The 18,362-nt window shown below is 49.3% G+C and overlaps 9 protein-coding genes across 9 annotated transcripts; 3 read left to right on the forward strand and 6 right to left on the reverse strand.

Moving 5' to 3' along the window:
- Positions 1-428: 428 nt before the first annotated feature.
- Positions 429-2,502, reverse strand: N7518_010481 (uncharacterized protein; the record flags this gene model as incomplete). The annotated part of the gene is made up of 3 exons (XM_057191407.1): positions 429-899; positions 963-1,619; positions 1,687-2,502. The coding sequence occupies 3 exons, from the start codon at positions 2,500-2,502 to the stop codon at positions 429-431; spliced, it is 1,944 nt and encodes a 647-aa protein (XP_057037543.1).
- Positions 2,503-2,945: 443 nt separating this feature from the next.
- On the forward strand, positions 2,946-3,234 carry N7518_010482 (uncharacterized protein; the record flags this gene model as incomplete). The annotated part of the gene is made up of 2 exons (XM_057191408.1): positions 2,946-3,163; positions 3,225-3,234. 2 exons carry the CDS (start codon positions 2,946-2,948, stop codon positions 3,232-3,234), a joined length of 228 nt encoding a protein of 75 aa, XP_057037544.1.
- Positions 3,235-5,410: 2,176 nt separating this feature from the next.
- N7518_010483 (uncharacterized protein) lies at positions 5,411-5,911 on the reverse strand (the record flags this gene model as incomplete). Its single annotated transcript, XM_057191409.1, has 2 exons — positions 5,411-5,564; positions 5,643-5,911. The coding sequence occupies 2 exons, from the start codon at positions 5,909-5,911 to the stop codon at positions 5,411-5,413; spliced, it is 423 nt and encodes a 140-aa protein (XP_057037545.1).
- A 2,063-nt stretch (positions 5,912-7,974) lies between these two features.
- On the reverse strand, positions 7,975-9,312 carry N7518_010484 (uncharacterized protein; the record flags this gene model as incomplete). The annotated part of the gene is made up of 1 exon (XM_057191410.1): positions 7,975-9,312. One exon carries the CDS (start codon positions 9,310-9,312, stop codon positions 7,975-7,977), a length of 1,338 nt encoding a protein of 445 aa, XP_057037546.1.
- A 947-nt stretch (positions 9,313-10,259) lies between these two features.
- N7518_010485 (hemolysin III family protein) lies at positions 10,260-10,976 on the forward strand (the record flags this gene model as incomplete). Its single annotated transcript, XM_057191411.1, has 1 exon — positions 10,260-10,976. One exon carries the CDS (start codon positions 10,260-10,262, stop codon positions 10,974-10,976), a length of 717 nt encoding a protein of 238 aa, XP_057037547.1.
- Positions 10,977-11,521: 545 nt separating this feature from the next.
- Positions 11,522-12,378, reverse strand: N7518_010486 (uncharacterized protein; the record flags this gene model as incomplete). The annotated part of the gene is made up of 3 exons (XM_057191412.1): positions 11,522-11,660; positions 11,848-12,008; positions 12,118-12,378. The coding sequence occupies 3 exons, from the start codon at positions 12,376-12,378 to the stop codon at positions 11,522-11,524; spliced, it is 561 nt and encodes a 186-aa protein (XP_057037548.1).
- A 350-nt stretch (positions 12,379-12,728) lies between these two features.
- On the reverse strand, positions 12,729-13,853 carry N7518_010487 (PAF acetylhydrolase family protein; the record flags this gene model as incomplete). Its single annotated transcript, XM_057191413.1, has 1 exon — positions 12,729-13,853. One exon carries the CDS (start codon positions 13,851-13,853, stop codon positions 12,729-12,731), a length of 1,125 nt encoding a protein of 374 aa, XP_057037549.1.
- Positions 13,854-14,294: 441 nt separating this feature from the next.
- Positions 14,295-16,099, forward strand: N7518_010488 (uncharacterized protein; the record flags this gene model as incomplete). The annotated part of the gene is made up of 4 exons (XM_057191414.1): positions 14,295-14,393; positions 14,448-14,978; positions 15,054-15,343; positions 15,400-16,099. 4 exons carry the CDS (start codon positions 14,295-14,297, stop codon positions 16,097-16,099), a joined length of 1,620 nt encoding a protein of 539 aa, XP_057037550.1.
- A 354-nt stretch (positions 16,100-16,453) lies between these two features.
- On the reverse strand, positions 16,454-17,555 carry N7518_010489 (uncharacterized protein; the record flags this gene model as incomplete). The annotated part of the gene is made up of 2 exons (XM_057191415.1): positions 16,454-17,044; positions 17,136-17,555. The coding sequence occupies 2 exons, from the start codon at positions 17,553-17,555 to the stop codon at positions 16,454-16,456; spliced, it is 1,011 nt and encodes a 336-aa protein (XP_057037551.1).
- Between the last annotated feature and the right edge of the window lie 807 nt (positions 17,556-18,362).

Here is an 18,362-nt window from a genome sequence, read left to right on the forward strand (position 1 = left end):
GAGGAGTAGCACTCCCCAATAGGCTCAGCTCTTAGCCTCGTGTCCGTGTTCAGCTGAAGATCCTCCACGGTCGGCCCCTCGGCCCCCACCTGCAGTACGGATACCCAGATAACCGGCACTGTGCCCCAGTTGACGTCAATCCGCGCGGTACAGAAAGACATTCGGACTATGATGAGTCTTCGGGGGCTATTACAGCCTCGCCGTCGTCATCACGGTTACAAACAAATCAATCCGACATTGGACTGAAAACATGAGGACTGCTATTGGCTGATTTGGACCGCTCCTGGTTCCACTCCTCCCGTGGTGCGCTAGTCCTAGTTAGGTCTTTTGATAAGTCAGCCAGTCGTTCTAAATCTCTGAGAAATATATCTCTAACTGCTGACATTTCACTATCAACTCTCATTTCAAAGACCAGAAAATCTGACAGTCTAAGTATTAGCAGCCAGCGCTACTACTTCAGTCACATCAAAGACATCTAGGCCGAGAGCCATCCCTCCAGTCCCACCCCTTCCAAGGTCTCCCTGCTGCGCGAGGTACTGTAACTTAGCAACGGACTCCTTCAGCTCTTCCTCGGTAGGCATGTTGACGATCATCAGATACATCACATCCTCCCTAAGAATCTTAATTCTACTGCCAGTTTCCTTCTTCTTTCTGGCCCACTTCTCTTTCCAGGTTTCACTCGGGGGAAGACCTTGAGCAGCCCGCTTCTTGTCCTGGGTTTCCTTGATGGCAGCCCCAGCACGCTCGAATAGACTTGGCTTAGGCTGGTACAAGCCACCGCTCAAGGTCGTGAGAAGGTTTCCACTATTTACTGGATGGTTAGGGTCATTGTAGCGTGAAGTGAAGGCCTTGCGTCCGGACTCGGGAACAGCCAGCGCAGAACCCTGATGCTGGGCTTCCTATTTCCCGTCAGAATTGCTCTGTCGATATGCGAGGGCGCGGGTGAAGGAATTGGTACTCACGAATGATGCCTGGGACTTTCGATCGATGTAGTCCCGAACCCAGGTTCTTCCACTCTGGAAATTTGACTTGGGTTCCAGGCCATCTCTGACCCGTATGGCAGCTCGATCAATCTCCGGGAAAACTAGCGGTGCACACTCCGGAAGCTGCATTTCGCCTCTAGTTGCGCCATCTCCCAATCGATAATGCTGCATGCGTTGCTTCCATGCGTTCATTTGTGGGTGCTCCTTGCTGTGAGTGTACTTTGATATTGTCGCTGCCGCATCGAATTCAGGTCTTTCGGGCTGAGACAGGCCGGCATTGACCTCATCTGTCGCTCCTGATTGATTGAAATTGATCTGCTCGGTTGAGAAGAGTTGGCCAAGTCGATTAGCTTCCGAGTTAGGGGAGTTCGAATCCTGTTTTCTTTGCTGCTTCTGCTTCTTCGTGAGCTTGGGAGGCTGATCCGTGAATTTCATGATCATCGCGTATTGACCACGAGGCATGAAGATCTCTTGGTTTGCCCTATCGAGGTAGCTATTGGTACGGTGACGAATTTGGAATTGCTGTGCTGTGTCCGCTACAATCTGGATAGCTGCAGCGGTCAACGCAACTGCTAATGAAGGGGAGAAGCCAGTGATGTTGGCTGCGCAAACGATGACCTGGAGCCACATTGACGCCTGTGATAATAGTGAGTAAGTAAACGCAAGCCCATCATGGTCAAGAAATGGAATGGTAGTCACCAACCTGACTAGCTTTATGAAAGTCGCTGATGAACTTCAAGAACACATCTTGGCTGATACCGCAGTCGGCCAACACGGGCGCATATGCACGCACAAATCCTCGCTTCTTCGCGCCAGGCCTGCGTTGAGGAATGATTACAGGACATGGGAGTCGCTGCGGTTGGGCTGGTGGTGGCCCAGCCAGTGCCACGAGTGAGCGAATCATGCGCTCTCTTTTCTTCGCCTTCTCATCTTCAGAGTCCTGTGCGCTAATCTCATCGGGGTCATTATCGACACTCATGTCGAAGTCTTTCTGAGCACCTTTCGGACCAGGGTGAGTTTCTGTTTGATCATATGTGGGCAATCCGAATTCTTCGGTCGCTTCGTCGAGTTGCCAGGCAGCCTCATCTCCATCCATCGAGCGCTCACGGTCGTTTCTGGTATCTAAAGTGGGGGTTTCGGTGTCTTTCCCTGTCTCAAAATAGTGGTACCCTCTCTTTTCTTCGACTTCCGATGAAGATCTCGCTTTATTTATATCCCTCTGTCGTTCCAAGCCGGGTGAGTATGGTGGAACTTCATCTTCTGTTGGGAGCCCTCTCTCGCTGCCCCACTCTGAGCGGCACTCGCGATTGGGTAGCTCTGCACGACCTTCGAGGGCGACTGTATAAGTCGTCCGACTATCTGCACCGACCGAGTCTCCACAATCGCTTTCTACGCCAGAGATAGAGCGAGGGGTCTCTGAAACAGACACAGAGTCTTTGTTTCGGTGTCGGGCTGCATGGGCAGCCTCAGAAGTGAAAGCAATACCGGAGCCAATGAGTCTGGCGAGTCCTTTACCCATGGTTGTGGTGGTGGATGGCGTGAGTCGTAAATAGATTTGAATGAAGGAATATTTTGAAAAGACCGCTGAAAGATCGTTCGAAGGGTTTATATAGAGAGAGGAAGACTCTCATCCGCCCATCATCCGGCCTCTATCTATCTGTACCGTCAGATCATTTCTATATCCGGGAATTAGGATGTTAACTCGAAGGACAGCAGGAGGGATCCGCGTGTCTTCCGCAAATAAGGCAACTAAAACGGTCCACTTTCACGACTTCTCCCTGATGACATGTGCCATTATTCTGTACATTCCAGCCTTGTGCCTCCTAGAAAGCTCATCCTTTCGAGATCAAAGCGTCGATTGAACCGATAGATGACTGTTTATTGGCGGAGCATCTCACATACCCGAAGAGGACTAGCGCTGTCGGGAGGTAGCGGATCCAGCTGGCCAGAGCTCAGCCAATCATGGCCCTATGGCCTCCGGGTCCTATGTCTCTATGTCTGGACTATTCAGGCAGGGAGCTCCTTCTCTCGGATGCCATGTGGTATACAAAGTATGTTGAGAAACCCGCTGGTTACGACGCTTTCACCGAGATTCCAAACTTAGGAGGTGTTGCGACGCTCAACACTACTGACAATGTCGTGGACCTGTTTGGACAGAATATCCCATCTCACGAGCAACGGTTAGTAACAATAACGAACACCCTACCATTTCATGCCCCACAAGTCTAACTATTTCTTTAGTGCCTTCTAACTTACAGTTTTGTTCCATAACCTGGATCCCAATGTCTACATGGAGATTTTCAAGATCTGGGAGACGGGCGTGAGCAAAATCGCGAATGTGGACAGCATATTCGTGGAGTTCTTGGTTCAGCATCATCCCGGTAGTAACGGCACCAACATGTTCGGCCTGACGCCCGAAAGGACAGACGACGTGCTAGCAAGAAATACGACCCCAACGGCGTGTTCCAGGAACAGGTCCCTGGTGGTTACAAAGTTCCAGCGTAGGTCTTCTGATTGCTCTACGGCGAATATAAAAAGATGGGCGCGCTCTGTCGCACATGAACCAAGCTCAGGAGCAAGAATCTACTCACATCTGATAAGTCAGGGCTAAAGGTATAATATAAGCCTTTACTTATCGAAAAGAGGAGATTATAGAGTTTACAAGAAGGGATGATATGAATGACCGGTTTGGAAGCGATATGTTAAGGGAATTTATCTCTAAGGAGATATGTGCTGATGGATTCATGGCATGTTGTTGAATTGGCAGATTCTCCACTGCTTGCCATGTTTCCGGAGATGGATGATATTCACGAGGTGAGATGTGCTGGCATCATGGCTCTGGCGCTTTGTGGAATGCCAAGAACATTTCCACAACACGAGAGTTAATATGTGTTCGTTGTGTTTCGTGTAAAAAAATCGGTTATATCCTATGTCAAATGTCTTATCTTTGAAGTTCTGGTGTTCACGCCAAGCCGTAGTTAAATCATTCTGAGCCGCTTCGACCGCCTTTGACAGATGTCCCACTAGTCGGTCATGTGCGATTGCTGGCAATCCAGTAGAAGGGGCAATTGGCATTGGCACCTGGTGAGTGTGACGTACCAGTCTGCTTGAGACAGATTTCCGCAAACGCCTCGAATTGATTCAGCACGACTGACGACGGATCCCCGATCAATTAGCATTAACTGCAAAACTTGTAATCGTGGCTGAGCAGGTTGTAGTCTCCCGGCGCTATTGAGGCCCCTCGGCACGATCCCCCACTAGCATTACGTTGGTTTCTGGTCGCGAATTCCAGTTGATCTTATCGGGGATTTTTCAATACCCTCAGTCTATCGTTTGGTGAGTGTAAGTGGTAACTGACGGAGCCGAAACCTGTCGCCCTAGAGTCGAGGTAGTTTCGAAGCTTCCGCTTTACGCGATCGCACCTAGCGTGGAATATCCAAGCAATATTATTAGTTTAATTTAATTCGTGAGAGAAAAACATCCTTGGCGCTTGGTAGCCGTATCTTGACTCTTGAGCCTAAAAAGACTCAAAAGAACATTTGAAACCAGCACGGCGCTTACAAGTTACAGCCCTCGACTATCCTGGACATCACTCTCTCATTACACGGTCAGGTAATATCCAATGAGAGAGTGATGTCCAGGGTAGCATACTTAGTCGCCCAACCCCGCACCGAAATATCATTTCGCAAATCAAAACGGCCCCAGTTTCGTTCACATTACTTCGGTGCCTTGATACCGGCAAGATGAAAATTTCTACATGTCTTATGCCGTTGATGGGAGTTTACGGGGTAGATGCGAAAGGTAGCTTCCTCCAGTCTCCATCTATCGTTGCCACCAACATCAATACCGCAGAAGCGATCCATACCACAACCGTTGAGTATGATGGGGAGGACGGTATCTTGTTGCCCCAAAACAACCGCAATGGATGGGTCAACCCTGAAGATTTGGCTCCTATGCCACAGTGCATCGCCCAGCAAGATCAGTCCACCTGGCTGCGTGCCATGACGAAATGCACCAGCAAACGATGCACCTCCCACTTTGCTTTTATCTGCACCTACCACCAATGGCTGACTCAACTCAGCTGCCTCAGCATTGCATTCTCCCCGGACATTATCGAAAGTTATCTCCCATACTGTCGTCGATCGGTTCTCGCCAAAGCGCAGTTGTATCAATGGATTCATAATATCACAGGTCGAACGTGGCTTATCGATGTCGGCGACGCGAGCGGTCTGCAAAGTCTCTCCCCAGATTCCCTAGCTGAAGGGTATGCAGCCGTTGACGTGATTCACAATGCACCAACATGTCTGAGCGACTCGGTCTCTGCTTCATCGATGGAACCATTCCGACATGTAATGGCCTCCTGCGGTTTCACAAGCAGTACCCAACATACCGGAAACGCTGCTCGTCCCTGGGAATATAGTGAAAGGCTACGTTCTATGATCGCTCTGGATTTTGAAACTGTTGGTTACGATCTCGTCCAGCGTCGCATCTACGATCTGGTCCTGCATCGCATCAGTGATGGCGACTATTTTGACAAAGATTGCTTCTGCAACACCTTCAATATAGATCTCAACAATGAACCTTGTTCAGGGTCAGGACGATTAGACTTCACAAAGGAGCGTCTCTGGATTTATGCCACATGTGGGTCGACATCCTTACCCGAGAACTGGGCGGACACACTCAAAACCACCCAATTCGCGTACATTCCCATCGAAGATTGGCACTGGCCCAAATGCGTCGCGGATATGCCGGAGCAAGTGATCGAGCTCACTGATCAGTGTGCAACCGATGCTTGTGAGGTCGGTGGCTACTGCAAAATCAAGCGCGCAGTTGACAGGGCTTGTTTTTGTCGCAACATCAATTACAATTCTTGCGGAGGGTCGTGCCAGATATTTGAGACACGAATTGACTATATCAAGTGGCTCCATGATCTTTGTGGTAATGTCCAGGACTGGCACGGTCTGCCAGATAATTGGCGTCAATTAGCCGTCCCTACTACCCTCGACATGATTCCATGGGGTTGGAAATTGAAGCCATTTAACGATTCAGACATTACCCATAAGCCCTGTTTGGGAGACGCAAGGGCAACAGAAAAATGTGCCTCGAATGAGTCTAAACTCACAAGCTTTGCTCTAGTCAATATAGCTACTTTCCTTGGAGTAGCTCTCAGCCAGAGAATAGGGATAGTACGTCGAGTCGCACGCCGCTTTCCATGGAACCCGCAGCCGTGGCCATGGGTTATCAAGGGAACATTAATCGCCGCCCTACAACTCTTTGCAAACCTGTTCAATATTCTTCTTATTCAACAAACCCCTGGCTATGAGAACGTTCCCGTGATTCAATTAATGCTCCTCTGGAGCTCAATGCCTCGGCCTACTTGGCTGACGATTTTTTTGATTGGTGTACCAACCTTTGGAGATTTGAAGTTCTTCGCGGCCGGGTCTTCGCTATGTGCTGAAGTGATCCTCCAGTTTCTATCAGCATATTACCTGCTTATGACCGTTCATTATGGTCGAAAACACCGTTTCTACTTCGGAGGCATAAACGGAGCGGAGAGGGAGGGACCTGCAAAAACGATGTATGCTGGAGCACTCGTGTGGCTTATCATAGTTAGCGTGGTGATTGCTCAGGTAATACGGGCTATTAGGATGAACAGGTTGACTGGACCTGTTTTCGACACATCAGACTGGCAGGGAGGCAAGCAGACAACATCGAAGATTGAGGAACTGATGGACCACTTGGATGAATGTTGCACAGGGTTGGTGAAGAGTAGGGGCTCAGAAGGAACACCGTTGTTGAGGAGCGAGGTTAGGGACCCAGAAGAAACACCGTTGATAAAGATCAAAGGAAGAGATCACACGGACTATGGCACTTACTCTGTTAAAGGCCACGATGGCCGGGTTTCCAAGAAATCATTTGTGGGGTTGTATGCGGCTACGATCATCAGCATGCTCCTTCTCTGGATTGCGCAGTGGCTCTTTTGGAGTGGATTTATTGGTCTTAGTGCGGAAGAGTACGTATTACACAGTCATTACTTGGTCCATAACTATCAACTAACCAAATATAGGTTCTGCTTGCCCCAACTTAGGGTTCTCACGGCTATTTGGACTGCATTCTCATTAGTAGGCGCTATCATTATTATTTAGTTAAGTTTATTGTCCATTTCGAGCCATAGATCTATGACCGTGTTTCATGAACTATTCAAAAAACCGGCTCTCACAACAACATTACTCTCTCTGTGACATATTGTTCGGCCACTGGGCATGGAAGATCAACATTGCAGTATTGGTCGTTGATTAATGCCGGCTTCCCCATCTCGAGCGCGAATAATCCATCCCAGCCTGGCATATGGCCCCTACCATACGCGTTTTCGTATCTCCCCGTCGACCGCAGGCCAGGGACCGGAGTCGATTTGCAGCTCTATCTCTTGGGCTACGCGCACGGCTGAACCAGTCCACACCTAGCTGGCCGACTTTGAGTCGGCCTCGTAGAGAACGATGCTTGCCAGCAAAGCGGCCTGAGCTCGATCCAGATTAAAGTTGTCATGCCAGATATTGATAATTCTAGAAGATGTGCGAATGTATTTCTTGCCTTCCTCTTCGCTGTTCGACTCCTAGACCCTAGTGGAAAGTCCACGCTGTCACGATCCACATGGATCGCTATCACATGATAAATAACTAAGATCCAGCTACGCAGTCCTGTAGTTTGAGTATTAGCATTTCCGCTTTCGTACACTACACAGATGTCTCATTGCGAGTACAAATGATGAGAGCCCCACCAATCAAACGCGTGTCTATCTATGCGATACAATGGTAGGTAACGCAGTGGCGAAGAGCTTAACGAAGATAAAACTGCCGATGTTTATATGTAGGTATTTTGGTATTCTTTAACTTTTACACATCGACTTTGGAACCATTTCTGACAGTCATCAGGAACCCAAGTCTCGAACAATGAGGGGGAATGAAATGCAAGAGCATTGAAAGGTATCTATTCACCAATGAGGTAACATGTCCGCGACTTCAAAAGTTGTGAAGGCGCCCATTGGTAGTCGGCGCAAACCAACAAATACCTCGACAATCATATATCCCCGAGCACTAACATACAGGAAGATTATTGGAAGAATAATACCAACTTCCCAACGTAAGATAGGTTTTGCCTCCCTTTGTTCTTTTTCAAAAGCGTCTAAGCGACTGACAGTATCCTGACGCGCCATAGTGGCCTCCGCATCGATTTGTGGCTGTGATGGTGGCTTTTTCAGCCGCAGCCAGATCAGATACTTGTCCCACCTGCCAAAGCGCTGCCGAGCAGCTATTGTTTCGAAGATCCAGTATAGCACGGTTGTAACCGTTACAATAGAGCTTGAGATCCGCCAAAGAATCTGCTCAATTCGAGAAGGAAAGATAAAATACCATCCTATGAGGTGAAAAGAAGCGAATGCCGAGGTCAAACAAAACAGGGAGAATTTTTCAAACGTTCCGATATCCGGGAATCGGTCATTTGGAAAGCGCCGCAAGGGCCTTTCGCGGTCATCAAGACGTAGACCAAAGAACCGCATCACGTCGTAACTACAAGTGAACGACTGCTTGGCGATGAAATCGAGAGGTGTGTGACGGTAAGGTGGAGCGGCAAGATCACCAGCTTCAAGGAGAATCTCAGTCGTGCTAACTTCCATGCTAAGCACAATGCCGGTGTGTACATCGCTTGGTTTGTGCATCCAACAAATAAAGGTTCCAAAGGTACAAATCACAATAGCACCCGCGGATAGTTCAAGTGTAGTGGTCGGAAGCTTAAGAATGAAGCGACCAAAGAGTTGGATCATCAGCCAAGTAGCCTGCGCCAAGCTGAGCAGTCTGGCGAGCGTATCCGTTTTTGACTTGTCCCATATCTCGCTCTGCGTAATCTGTGGGCATTCCAAGTACTGCTTCCCGACCAGGTACGCTAATTGACGGCTGTTGACTAGAAAGGGTGTGCTGTCTCTAGGTTGAAGGAGCATCCCGCCCATGTCCGCATAGAAACCGTGTCGGAGAGTCCATCTGTCTTGTTTCATTCCCAGCTTGCGGAAACGCTTCACAGATCGCCGTGCTGAGGCATATTGACCGATCGCAACGGAAAGAACCAACTCCGGGGAGACAATCGCCCAAAACATCCACCTCGCCCGGCGACAAAAGATTTGGAACTGACTGTCTTTGGGATCGGGGAGATTCAGACAGACTGCTGTCCAAGTACAGAGAAAGACTGTCAATAAAGAAGACCAAATAATGTCCATCGTTCCCCGTGTGTTAGGCCCGGATACCCAGCCGGCGGTGCCATTGCTTGGGATAACATTCATGGTATAAAGAGAAGCGTAATAACAGATGGATTAATTGCAGGGGTGAGTACCACGGGCAACTGAAATAATATAGTCATCACATTTAATGGCTAACACTGAGAACTATCCTTTAGAGTGTCGCAGAAAAGACAGGGGCACATAGGCCCGAGCCTCTTGTGATCTCGCTGCCACTGGCATGGATAAAAATATACCTGCAAGTTGTCAGCGCTACTGTAGTCTCGAGGAATCCTGGCCAACTATTGTTGTGTAGCCGCCTGGCTTTGCAAATTGTACCTGAAACGAGGGGCATCATGCATGGCCCTTGCTAAAGGGTGCGCCGGCCTTGAGAACTGCAGGTTTGTGGATATTTGAAATGAGCAAAACTCATTCGACTTGTTGATATGTGCCATGCATCTGAGGCCACTGTGAGATTTGGTTCAGCACGCGGGGCCCCTGAGATACACCACAACAACAAATCGGCCAATGGATAAAAGGAGGGTTATTGTAGAAATAGCCTCTCGCGGAGACTATTTTTGGCCCGCCAATCGTGACACGTGTTCGGTGTGATGAGTTTCACGGTCGCGTGTCGCCCGCGAAAAGAGGCGCTTAGAGATTTGAGAGAAAAAGTTGCACCCCAGCCAAGATCGTTTCATCTCTCAAAATATTTCAGAATTTTCCTGGGCTTCCTCCAAATCACCGTTTCTCTAGTGTTCCACACGTTCAGATGCTCGTGGGAGACCGCAAAGATGACCCGACGCACGATACCATCAGTCCCGCTCGAAGACTCCCAATTGTTGACTGAGAGCTCGGCAGCCACGTCCAAGCCAGACAATCAGTCATACTGGCCAACTATTGGAAGCAAAGAGCTGATTCCAGGATGGCTGCGTGATAATGACTATATTTTGGAAGGCCATCCGATGCCCACATATTCTTACAAACGATCATTGCGCCTGTGGCGTTGTTTACACATGGAAACAATGAACATCTGGACCCATCTTCTGGGCTCAATGGCCTTCATTGCTGTTGGTTTTGAACTGAATCACACTGTCTCGCGCTCTCAAGACCTCAATTTCGGCCGCGGCGATGTATTTGCTTTCGGGTCCTTTTTGGCCTCGGCAACCATCTGCTTTGGCCTCAGCGCTGGATTTCACACCCTAAGAAGCCACTCTTACAATATCCACCAGCTCTGGGGCAGACTGGATATCCTCGGAATCTGCTTCCTCGCCCTTGGAGCTGGTACATCCATGACATATTACGCATTTTATTGCAGGCCCTTCATCCAGCAGGTGTACTGGGGGCTCAATCTTTTCTCGGCGATTGGCGCTGCCATCGCTTTGTTTGATACCGGCGGTGGAGGTAATAAAATGAGGACTCTGCGAGGAGGTGTCTTCTCCCTGCTCGCTATCTCTGCCATGTTGCCTATCCTCCAAAGTGTTATTGAGTTGAGTTGGACGCGTGCGAGTAATGAAATTGGGGCTGGGTGGTACCTCGCAGAAGCACTCTCCCTCTTGACTGGAGTGAGTGTTTTCGTCTGTCGATTCCCAGAGAGACTGAGCCCCGGGACCTTTGACATTTGGGGTCATTCGCATCAGCTTTGGCATATGTTTGCAGTGCTTGGCGGCGCTTTTCATGTTGTTGCTTTGGTGGCTGCATACAACTACCGTCGGATGCACAAAGTCTGTTGAGTTACCCGTAGCACGGTCTTCTTAGACTACTGCATGGGACCATTGGTACCTGAAGTAATGTAGACCAAGAGCTGCCAGCATAGCAATTTTTCGGTGCTCCTAGGCCTTCATCAATGTACTTCGTCAATAGTAGCTCATTCCGGTAGTGGTTGCCCAGGTGGCTTTCACAGCATGCCGATATACTTCCGGAAATCGGTGTCACCACTTTACACACTCTTCCATTGTTTGTTGGACTCGAATGTGAAATATGGGTTTCTGATCTAAGCCTTGTACTGTAAAATATAAAACTCATGTATTCCAGTTTCAAGTCGTCCGGTGTAAATTCCTAAGAGCTCTAAGGTTCAATCCTCAGCCCGGTGCCTACCCTGTCCTTCTTCTAGACTGTCACATGGCTTGCGCCCATCGATGTGAGCTAAGCACGCATCCTCTCTAATTGATTATTGACAAAATACATATGAAAATCAGCTTAACCTTCTAGAATTGCAGCAAAGATTGGAATCATCGAAATTGTGCACTTTGGCTAAAGCAATGGACATTCATGTTGATCACCAAGCCCATTTAGTACTGTCCTTGTCCCAACCGGCCTTCCTAGATGGTATAGCCAAGCCCCAGCCGACAAAGGTCATATCTGTAAATTTCTCTTCGGGGTCAAGGGAGGCAGATTCTCGGAAGCCTGCAATGTGCCTAGGGATAGTCAGCATATTCTGTTTAGCACCAGGTGTACGGAAGATACCACATACATCGTCTGTGTAGCCTCATCGTATATGATGTTCTCCAGCCCGGGCATACCTGGCTCCCATCCATATCGTCTCAACTCCCTTAGGTTTATTGGCTTTACTCTCGACTGGTAGAATAGGGGCTTATAACATACTCCCAGACAACGCGGAACTTCGCACGGACGGCCTCACGTAATGGACCAGATGTAGGATCCCAGACTTTATCCTGGTTCAGTGACTTCCCGGGGACCTTATCCCACACAATATGTGTAATGTATCCATCTGGGACCAGGCCATCCATCATTGCCTTGTTTTCCTTGTTTATAGGCGAGGAGACTCGGTACCACGGGACACTGTCGTAGTTGCAGATCCTTCAGGACGTCTAGCTCTCTATGTTTTCGTGAAGCGGCCTGTCGTTGTCGAACCTCGGGGCGTTCGTACCCAGTTCCTTCAATAGGAACCTGGAAATAGATTCGCATGAACGCCTTCTTGTCGCTGTCTGCCGCACTGTGACAGAGACATTTAAACACGGCAAATGGAGGCCCAGCGCCACCATCAAGTTCCCACTTTGTCATTTGTTGAACATCCTCGGTCAGTTTCTCCTCGATAACCCACTTCTGGAGTGATGGTGTGGCGAAGGTAACTTCTGTACCTATGTAAAGTTCGGGGAATCCGAGAATAGACATTCTGACGAAGAAATTTAATGAGAAGGCCGAGGAAAAGAGGCTCGGGGAAAAGAAGAATGAGGGAAGAAAAGCTGTGAAATAGGGTTGTGCGGAGAAAAAGGATTCAAGGCGTAAAAATGATGTGTAGTTAGTTTTGTTTGGCCTAAATTCTCAACCTCGTCGGTCAGGCACTTATATTCCGATTACTCTGGGGTCTTTCAGACTTGAAATAGTTCAACTCCATTCTGTTTACATTTTGCTTGGATCATATAATCTACACAGTCTCTCCCAATCTCCTTCTTCTCCATCAGTAAAACTTTTCAGATAATTCGAAACGGTCACATGTGTTATCTGTTCTCGGCAGCCTTGCCTCATTTACCTCGGGAAAAGACCGATACCTCCGGATACTGCGAAATGACCTCCTCAAGCGGAGTCGACGATGCTTGACGGAGCCCAAATCCCAAAAAAGCAATGACAGTTCGGTGAACAATTTCGAATGCCTTGGCACCATCCAAATTTCCAACCATATTTTGCATGGCCGGCACATTTTGAACAGGAACACCCAGCAGTTTCATCAGATAGGACAAGTCAGAGAATGCGTAATGTTGCGCCTGGGCAAGTTCCAGCTCCAACTTCCACCCCCGCAGATTCGACCAGAACTCTGCCCACGATGGGTCCGTCGTTTGGGTTTTATTTTCATGTCCAAACAGGAGGAATGGACCCCGAACACCTTGTTGAACCACCGGCCCAAACATTGACCCGTCCAGGTTCGCTCCGGCAACAACACGACAGTCCAAACGCATGGCTTCAGCAGCAGCCGCACCCCCGACTGAGTGACCGTACATCGCGACCTGCCGAATCTTCAGACCCGCAGCCCCTGTTCCAGGGAGTAGAGCTGCGACTCCAGCCTTTGTGCTCAGCTGATCCAGCACGAACGACACATCCCGCGCTCGAGTGTTGACGTCCAGTGGGACCTGCGCGTCAGTGATATTTGCGGCAGTCACGACGCTTCCGTCCGGAAACTCGAGGAACTCGGCATCATAGGGATGGTCAATAGACACCACGATGTACCCGGCGCTGGCGACGGCCTGTGCAATGGCATTGTAGAACAGGCGGGTCGTGCCAAGAGCAGGCGAGAAGATCACAACGGGAAACTGGAGGTGGCGGCCTTTCGGCGGCTCTGGGCACGCTTGGAACGAGATGGATTGGATCGTCCCGTTGGGAAGTCCCAGCGCGCTGTATACGTCGGAGTAGTATTCGGCTGTTGCGGGGGGCAGGTAGTTTATCTTCTCGAGATCGACTTTGCAGTGGGTTGGGGCGAAGACCGAAGTCATCACTGCACGCGATCCGTTCTTGGGATCAAACGGGTCGACTCTGGTCTTTTCGATCATTTTCGCCGTGTTGTAGAACACGTCGTATTGTCCGGGTGGGCTGGGGATCACCACTGCAGAGACGGACATAGCCACGATGGGCAGGAGACGAAAACTGAGAAGCATGATAAACCAAGATAAACCAGTAGAAGAGGAAGTCGAAGATGAAAGTTGATGACGGAATTCCAAAGTCAGCAGTCAGAGCACTGTCTGACCTTTATATATCACGGAGGGAAGGGGGAGTGGTACACGAGCATTCTGCCTGCTAACATAGCCCATAGCAACTTCTCGCCCTACCAAGGTAACTAAGTTTCCCGAATGGGAATCTATCGGGCGTTAGTTGGTCGGATGTAAACTGGTTATCAAGTGGAATCTGGTGATGTCGCACATTGGAAGCCATGTGGGGCCTTGTCTCGCGATATTACTTCCCAATCAGGTTAGCGTCATCGGGCACATCGTTGCCTGCTGACAGCCCAGACAGGTCTCGCTCTAATATATGCACTTTCGTGATAGTGTTCATCAGGAATATGCACAATTTGAGAGTTCGCCAGAGCATACTTCCAGATCATGTCATCATCAACAACGTCGCAGGGGAGAATGGTCGGGCCCCTAGACAAGCGAAGGCGGGTGACGCGCTGCCTCGGCTGCGCTAAACGACGAATCAAGGTTTGTGGTGTGAAACTTGAAGTTCATGAGACTAGTGCAGCTAATCCTTGCTAGTGTGAAGGGGGAATTCCATGTGCTCTCTGTATTCGACAAAACACCGTGTGCGTTGCCCAGCAGCAATCAGGACAGGATATGACTATGTTTGTCAACAAAACCCAACAAAATGATTTTGGAGGAGGGCACAGAAGTTCTGCCCAGAAGGGCATGGCTGTTGCAAATAGCAGCAGCTCCGGGGCTCGCCCACTTCAGTCTATCGGGAGGGATAAGGATACCCGCCTGCTTGATTATTTTGCCGCTTTTATTCAGCAGAACATGTTCACGACGAGCTTCTCGTCGATAGTTCCGGACCTGCTTCCTCTGATTTCGACTTCCCCGGTCCTGTACGATGCGGTGATAGCGATTGGTGCTTTGTATGCCAATCGATGTACAGGTGGACACGCATTACAGGGAGAAAAATGCTCCTATGTACATGCCATGACCTCTTATCATAAGTCAATGGGTATTTTGCGGACAAGTCTGGGAAACAGCAATGTGATGCAGAGAGAGGACATTCTCTGGGCTACATTTTTTCTAGGGCTGTTTGAGGTAAGACTTTTATCAGAACGAGTATCCTTTATCGGATGCATTAAATTTGCCTTTTACTGACATCAACGTACCTAGTTGCTCTCAGACGACTCAGGCGAAGGCTGGGTCAAGCATATGCTATACGGAACATCAAGAATGCTCCAGCTTACGGGACCAGGCGACTGCATGTCATCACCCCGAAGGATATTCTACGACCTTTTTCGTGTTCTCGAAGCCAGTCGAGCAGTACTCTATAATGAAAAAACAATTCTATCTCAGCAATGCTGGCTTCAACTCCAAACGGCCCTGTCGAGCAATGCCACTCGATGGGAGCCCATGGAAGAAATTATAACCCTCATGATTGAGACATCTGCCTTCAGCTTACGGTAAGTGGGCATTGGAAAATGAACGAATTGTTCTATCTTAATAAACTCAACGACAGAGCCGGGTCTATAATTAGCATCCTTCCTGAAGCAGAACGATTCACGGATCCATCAGTTGCTCTCATTGGGATGGAAGGACTCAATGTCCAACAGACTATCTATGACTGGCACGCGAAAACGTTGTTGCAGCTAGTCCAGGATGGTCCTAATGAATATTCAAACCTGGCGTTGCTGTATTACCACGCTCTGCTCATCTTTCTCTCTGGCAACTATGATCATTTCCCATACTGGGACAATATCCCAGCCCCGGTTTTGTTCGCTGCTGAAATAACTGAACATCTATCTACGATCCTGTATTTAGCGAGCGAAGTGTTGCGCTACACCAAAATTCCTGGAGTGATGCTGTTTTTCCCAGTAACTGTTGCTGGGTCTCGAGCCCGAACGGTTGACCAAAAATCTCAAATACTGGGTCTGCTCAACCAGGTCTTCAGCAAAGGATTCGTGGTCGCTAACAGGATACGGGATAATTTGCTGAAACGGTGGGCCAAACGGGATCAGGAAGAGATAATACATCTGGTGACAAGAAATCAATCCCCACGGGATTTCCCGAGCAAAAGGGAAGCCATGCTCTTCGCACATGCTAGTATGTGCTTCATATCATTTGACATAGAATTGCGCGGCCGTACACAAGTGCCGTACACAAGTGCCGTGAGATCAGGTGAATGTAGCGTGTCCACCTATGCGCCATCCACAGTATAAAGGAAATAGTTAAACAGAACTTATCGACTCATCGCTTTGACTAAATGCTGCGCGACAAAGCGTCCTTTTCTCTAGTTCCTCGATCTTCTTAATCTTCGACTTTGCTTACTTACCTTAACCTTCTACCTCTAACTTTTTATAAATATAATGTAGTATCGCTTAACCACTAGAGATCCTAGCAGCTAGAACAACGAAGGACGAAAACTATTCCCTCTTAGACCCTCTTACGGCAGGAAGGCAATTGAAGACCCGGCTAATAGATGGTTGAATTAAAAGCTAGTTTCCTCAGGATACTGCATAGTGCTTATTCTTGTTGTGTTATTGTCGTTTGGCTAGTTTGTCTCGATGACTCGATCAGTCGTCGGTGACGCTAGGCGGTTGATTTTCCGCTCTGGGGAGCCTGGACCTAACATAACGAGAATAATTTTCTTTGCGGGCCGGCGGACGGTGGCTAGGACTAGTTGCCAGTAATGGAAGACCGGTTACAGAGAGCAATTCTTCCACATTGGTGCTCCCGTCCTTCGCAAGAGCGTGGCCGCTATTGCCTCCGAGGTGCTGTATGGTCTTCGTGATCAGTTCGCCGCGCCCAGTCGCGTGCAGGATGTTGCCGACGGCTGCATGCACAGCAAGCAGAGACTCATTAGGGGCGGGGTACCGAGGGTTGTGACTTGCTACTGTCGTGAAGTCGGGCATGGGGGATTGGTAGAGATTTTGAAATCGGGGAAACATTTTCACGCGGTAGCGACCAGAAACACTGGTCTCCTCCAAGACAAATGAGAAGTGACCAAACTCTCGATGCAGGGGTGACACCATCATCATCACATTGTCGATGCGGTTGACGTCTTCATCGCTACGGTGAAAGAGGTCACGAATGGTTGGGAAATAGCGGTATAGGCAGTGCCAGATTTGTCCATGCCCGCAGTCGATCATCCCCGGGAAAACTCCCTAGGGCAAATGGAATGATATGAGCGGCTTCAAGGTCAGCGGTACGTGCGCCGGGCGGCCGGCTGTGCTCATGCTCCCATGCTTTTGTCACTACGCATTGGTAGTTATCACGTTGCAGGCAAATTCGCCGCAGCCCGCTCTGCCGCTGGGTCGCCGAGTCGAATTCCAGAGACAGCAGGTTCATAGAGTCTTCCACACCAGGAAGAGGGGAGGGTGTGATCGCGGGCGTAGTTCCACCAGTGGCCAACATCGGCTTTAGCAAAGTTGTGTCCAGGTGCTTCGCGAGTTGTCGCAGCTGGTCGTCGTCATCGCAGTCATCTACATCGGTGGCCAAGTGGTCCTGGCCTTGGGTGGGGAGGAATCGGAAGACAGACCTCAGGAAGTGGACCGTATCGTCATCGTCATTCAACGATTGATAGTTATGCAGCCTAGCGAACATCTTTCGTCGGGCAGCGGTGTGGGCATCAAATTGCGCTTCCGATACGGGAGCACTCAGACTGCCCGACGACATCTCAGAGGGAATGTATCCATAAGCAAGTCCCAGAGAGTTGGGTCAGCTCGGTCGGTCGACGTGCGGGCTCGGCCCTCCGAGTAGGGTACTTGTCGATCGCCAGAAATCGATGTAGATTGGTAGAGGTGAATAGGTGGGCCTTGTAAGGCTAAACAAGTCCGTAGGATTGGATGCGGAGATGGATGGTGGGGAACCGGTATCGATGTCGAGAATGGGCAGTTCATAGGTGGGCACATGAACTTACAATCATTATTAATTGATGCGACTACAGTGTAGTGATGCGATGAAAGAGGGAGAGAGTTGTCAATTCCTAAAGGGCAGAATGCCCGACTATCTAGTTATGGGGGTTGGTGCCTGCCGGGCTGATGGCCAGGTGACCACCATGTCCATCAACGCCATGGTCCTCACATGTGATTGGTGACTAGGAGCTGAAATGTTTCTCTGGCTGCTATCTCCCGCGCGGGTGAGCTTGTCAACAAAAGAGGGTCGAAATGTTACTAGCGCGCCCGAGGAATATTCAGCACCCCCCTCTGCCTGATGATCGTAAGGCTCTCAGCGACCTTACTAAGCTCATCCCCTATTTATTCTGCACTTTCTATAGTATATAAAAATCACACTCTCAAGTACTCAATTGGCTATGCCCGTACTAGTCCGTACTGTAACGACCACGTTCCAACCGTCTTCAGTACTTGATTACTGATGTAACCTTGTGTAATTTTGTATAGTTATATTAGTTGCTTACAAAGACTGCATTCATGGTTTTCATTGGCTGATGTAGGTGAGCCACGTGACGTATAGGCCGACCTC

The sequence above is a fragment of the Penicillium psychrosexuale genome (genome assembly GCF_028828465.1).
Source record: "Penicillium psychrosexuale strain IBT 29551 chromosome Unknown utg000006l, whole genome shotgun sequence".
Taxonomy (NCBI): Eukaryota; Fungi; Ascomycota; class Eurotiomycetes; order Eurotiales; family Aspergillaceae; genus Penicillium; species Penicillium psychrosexuale.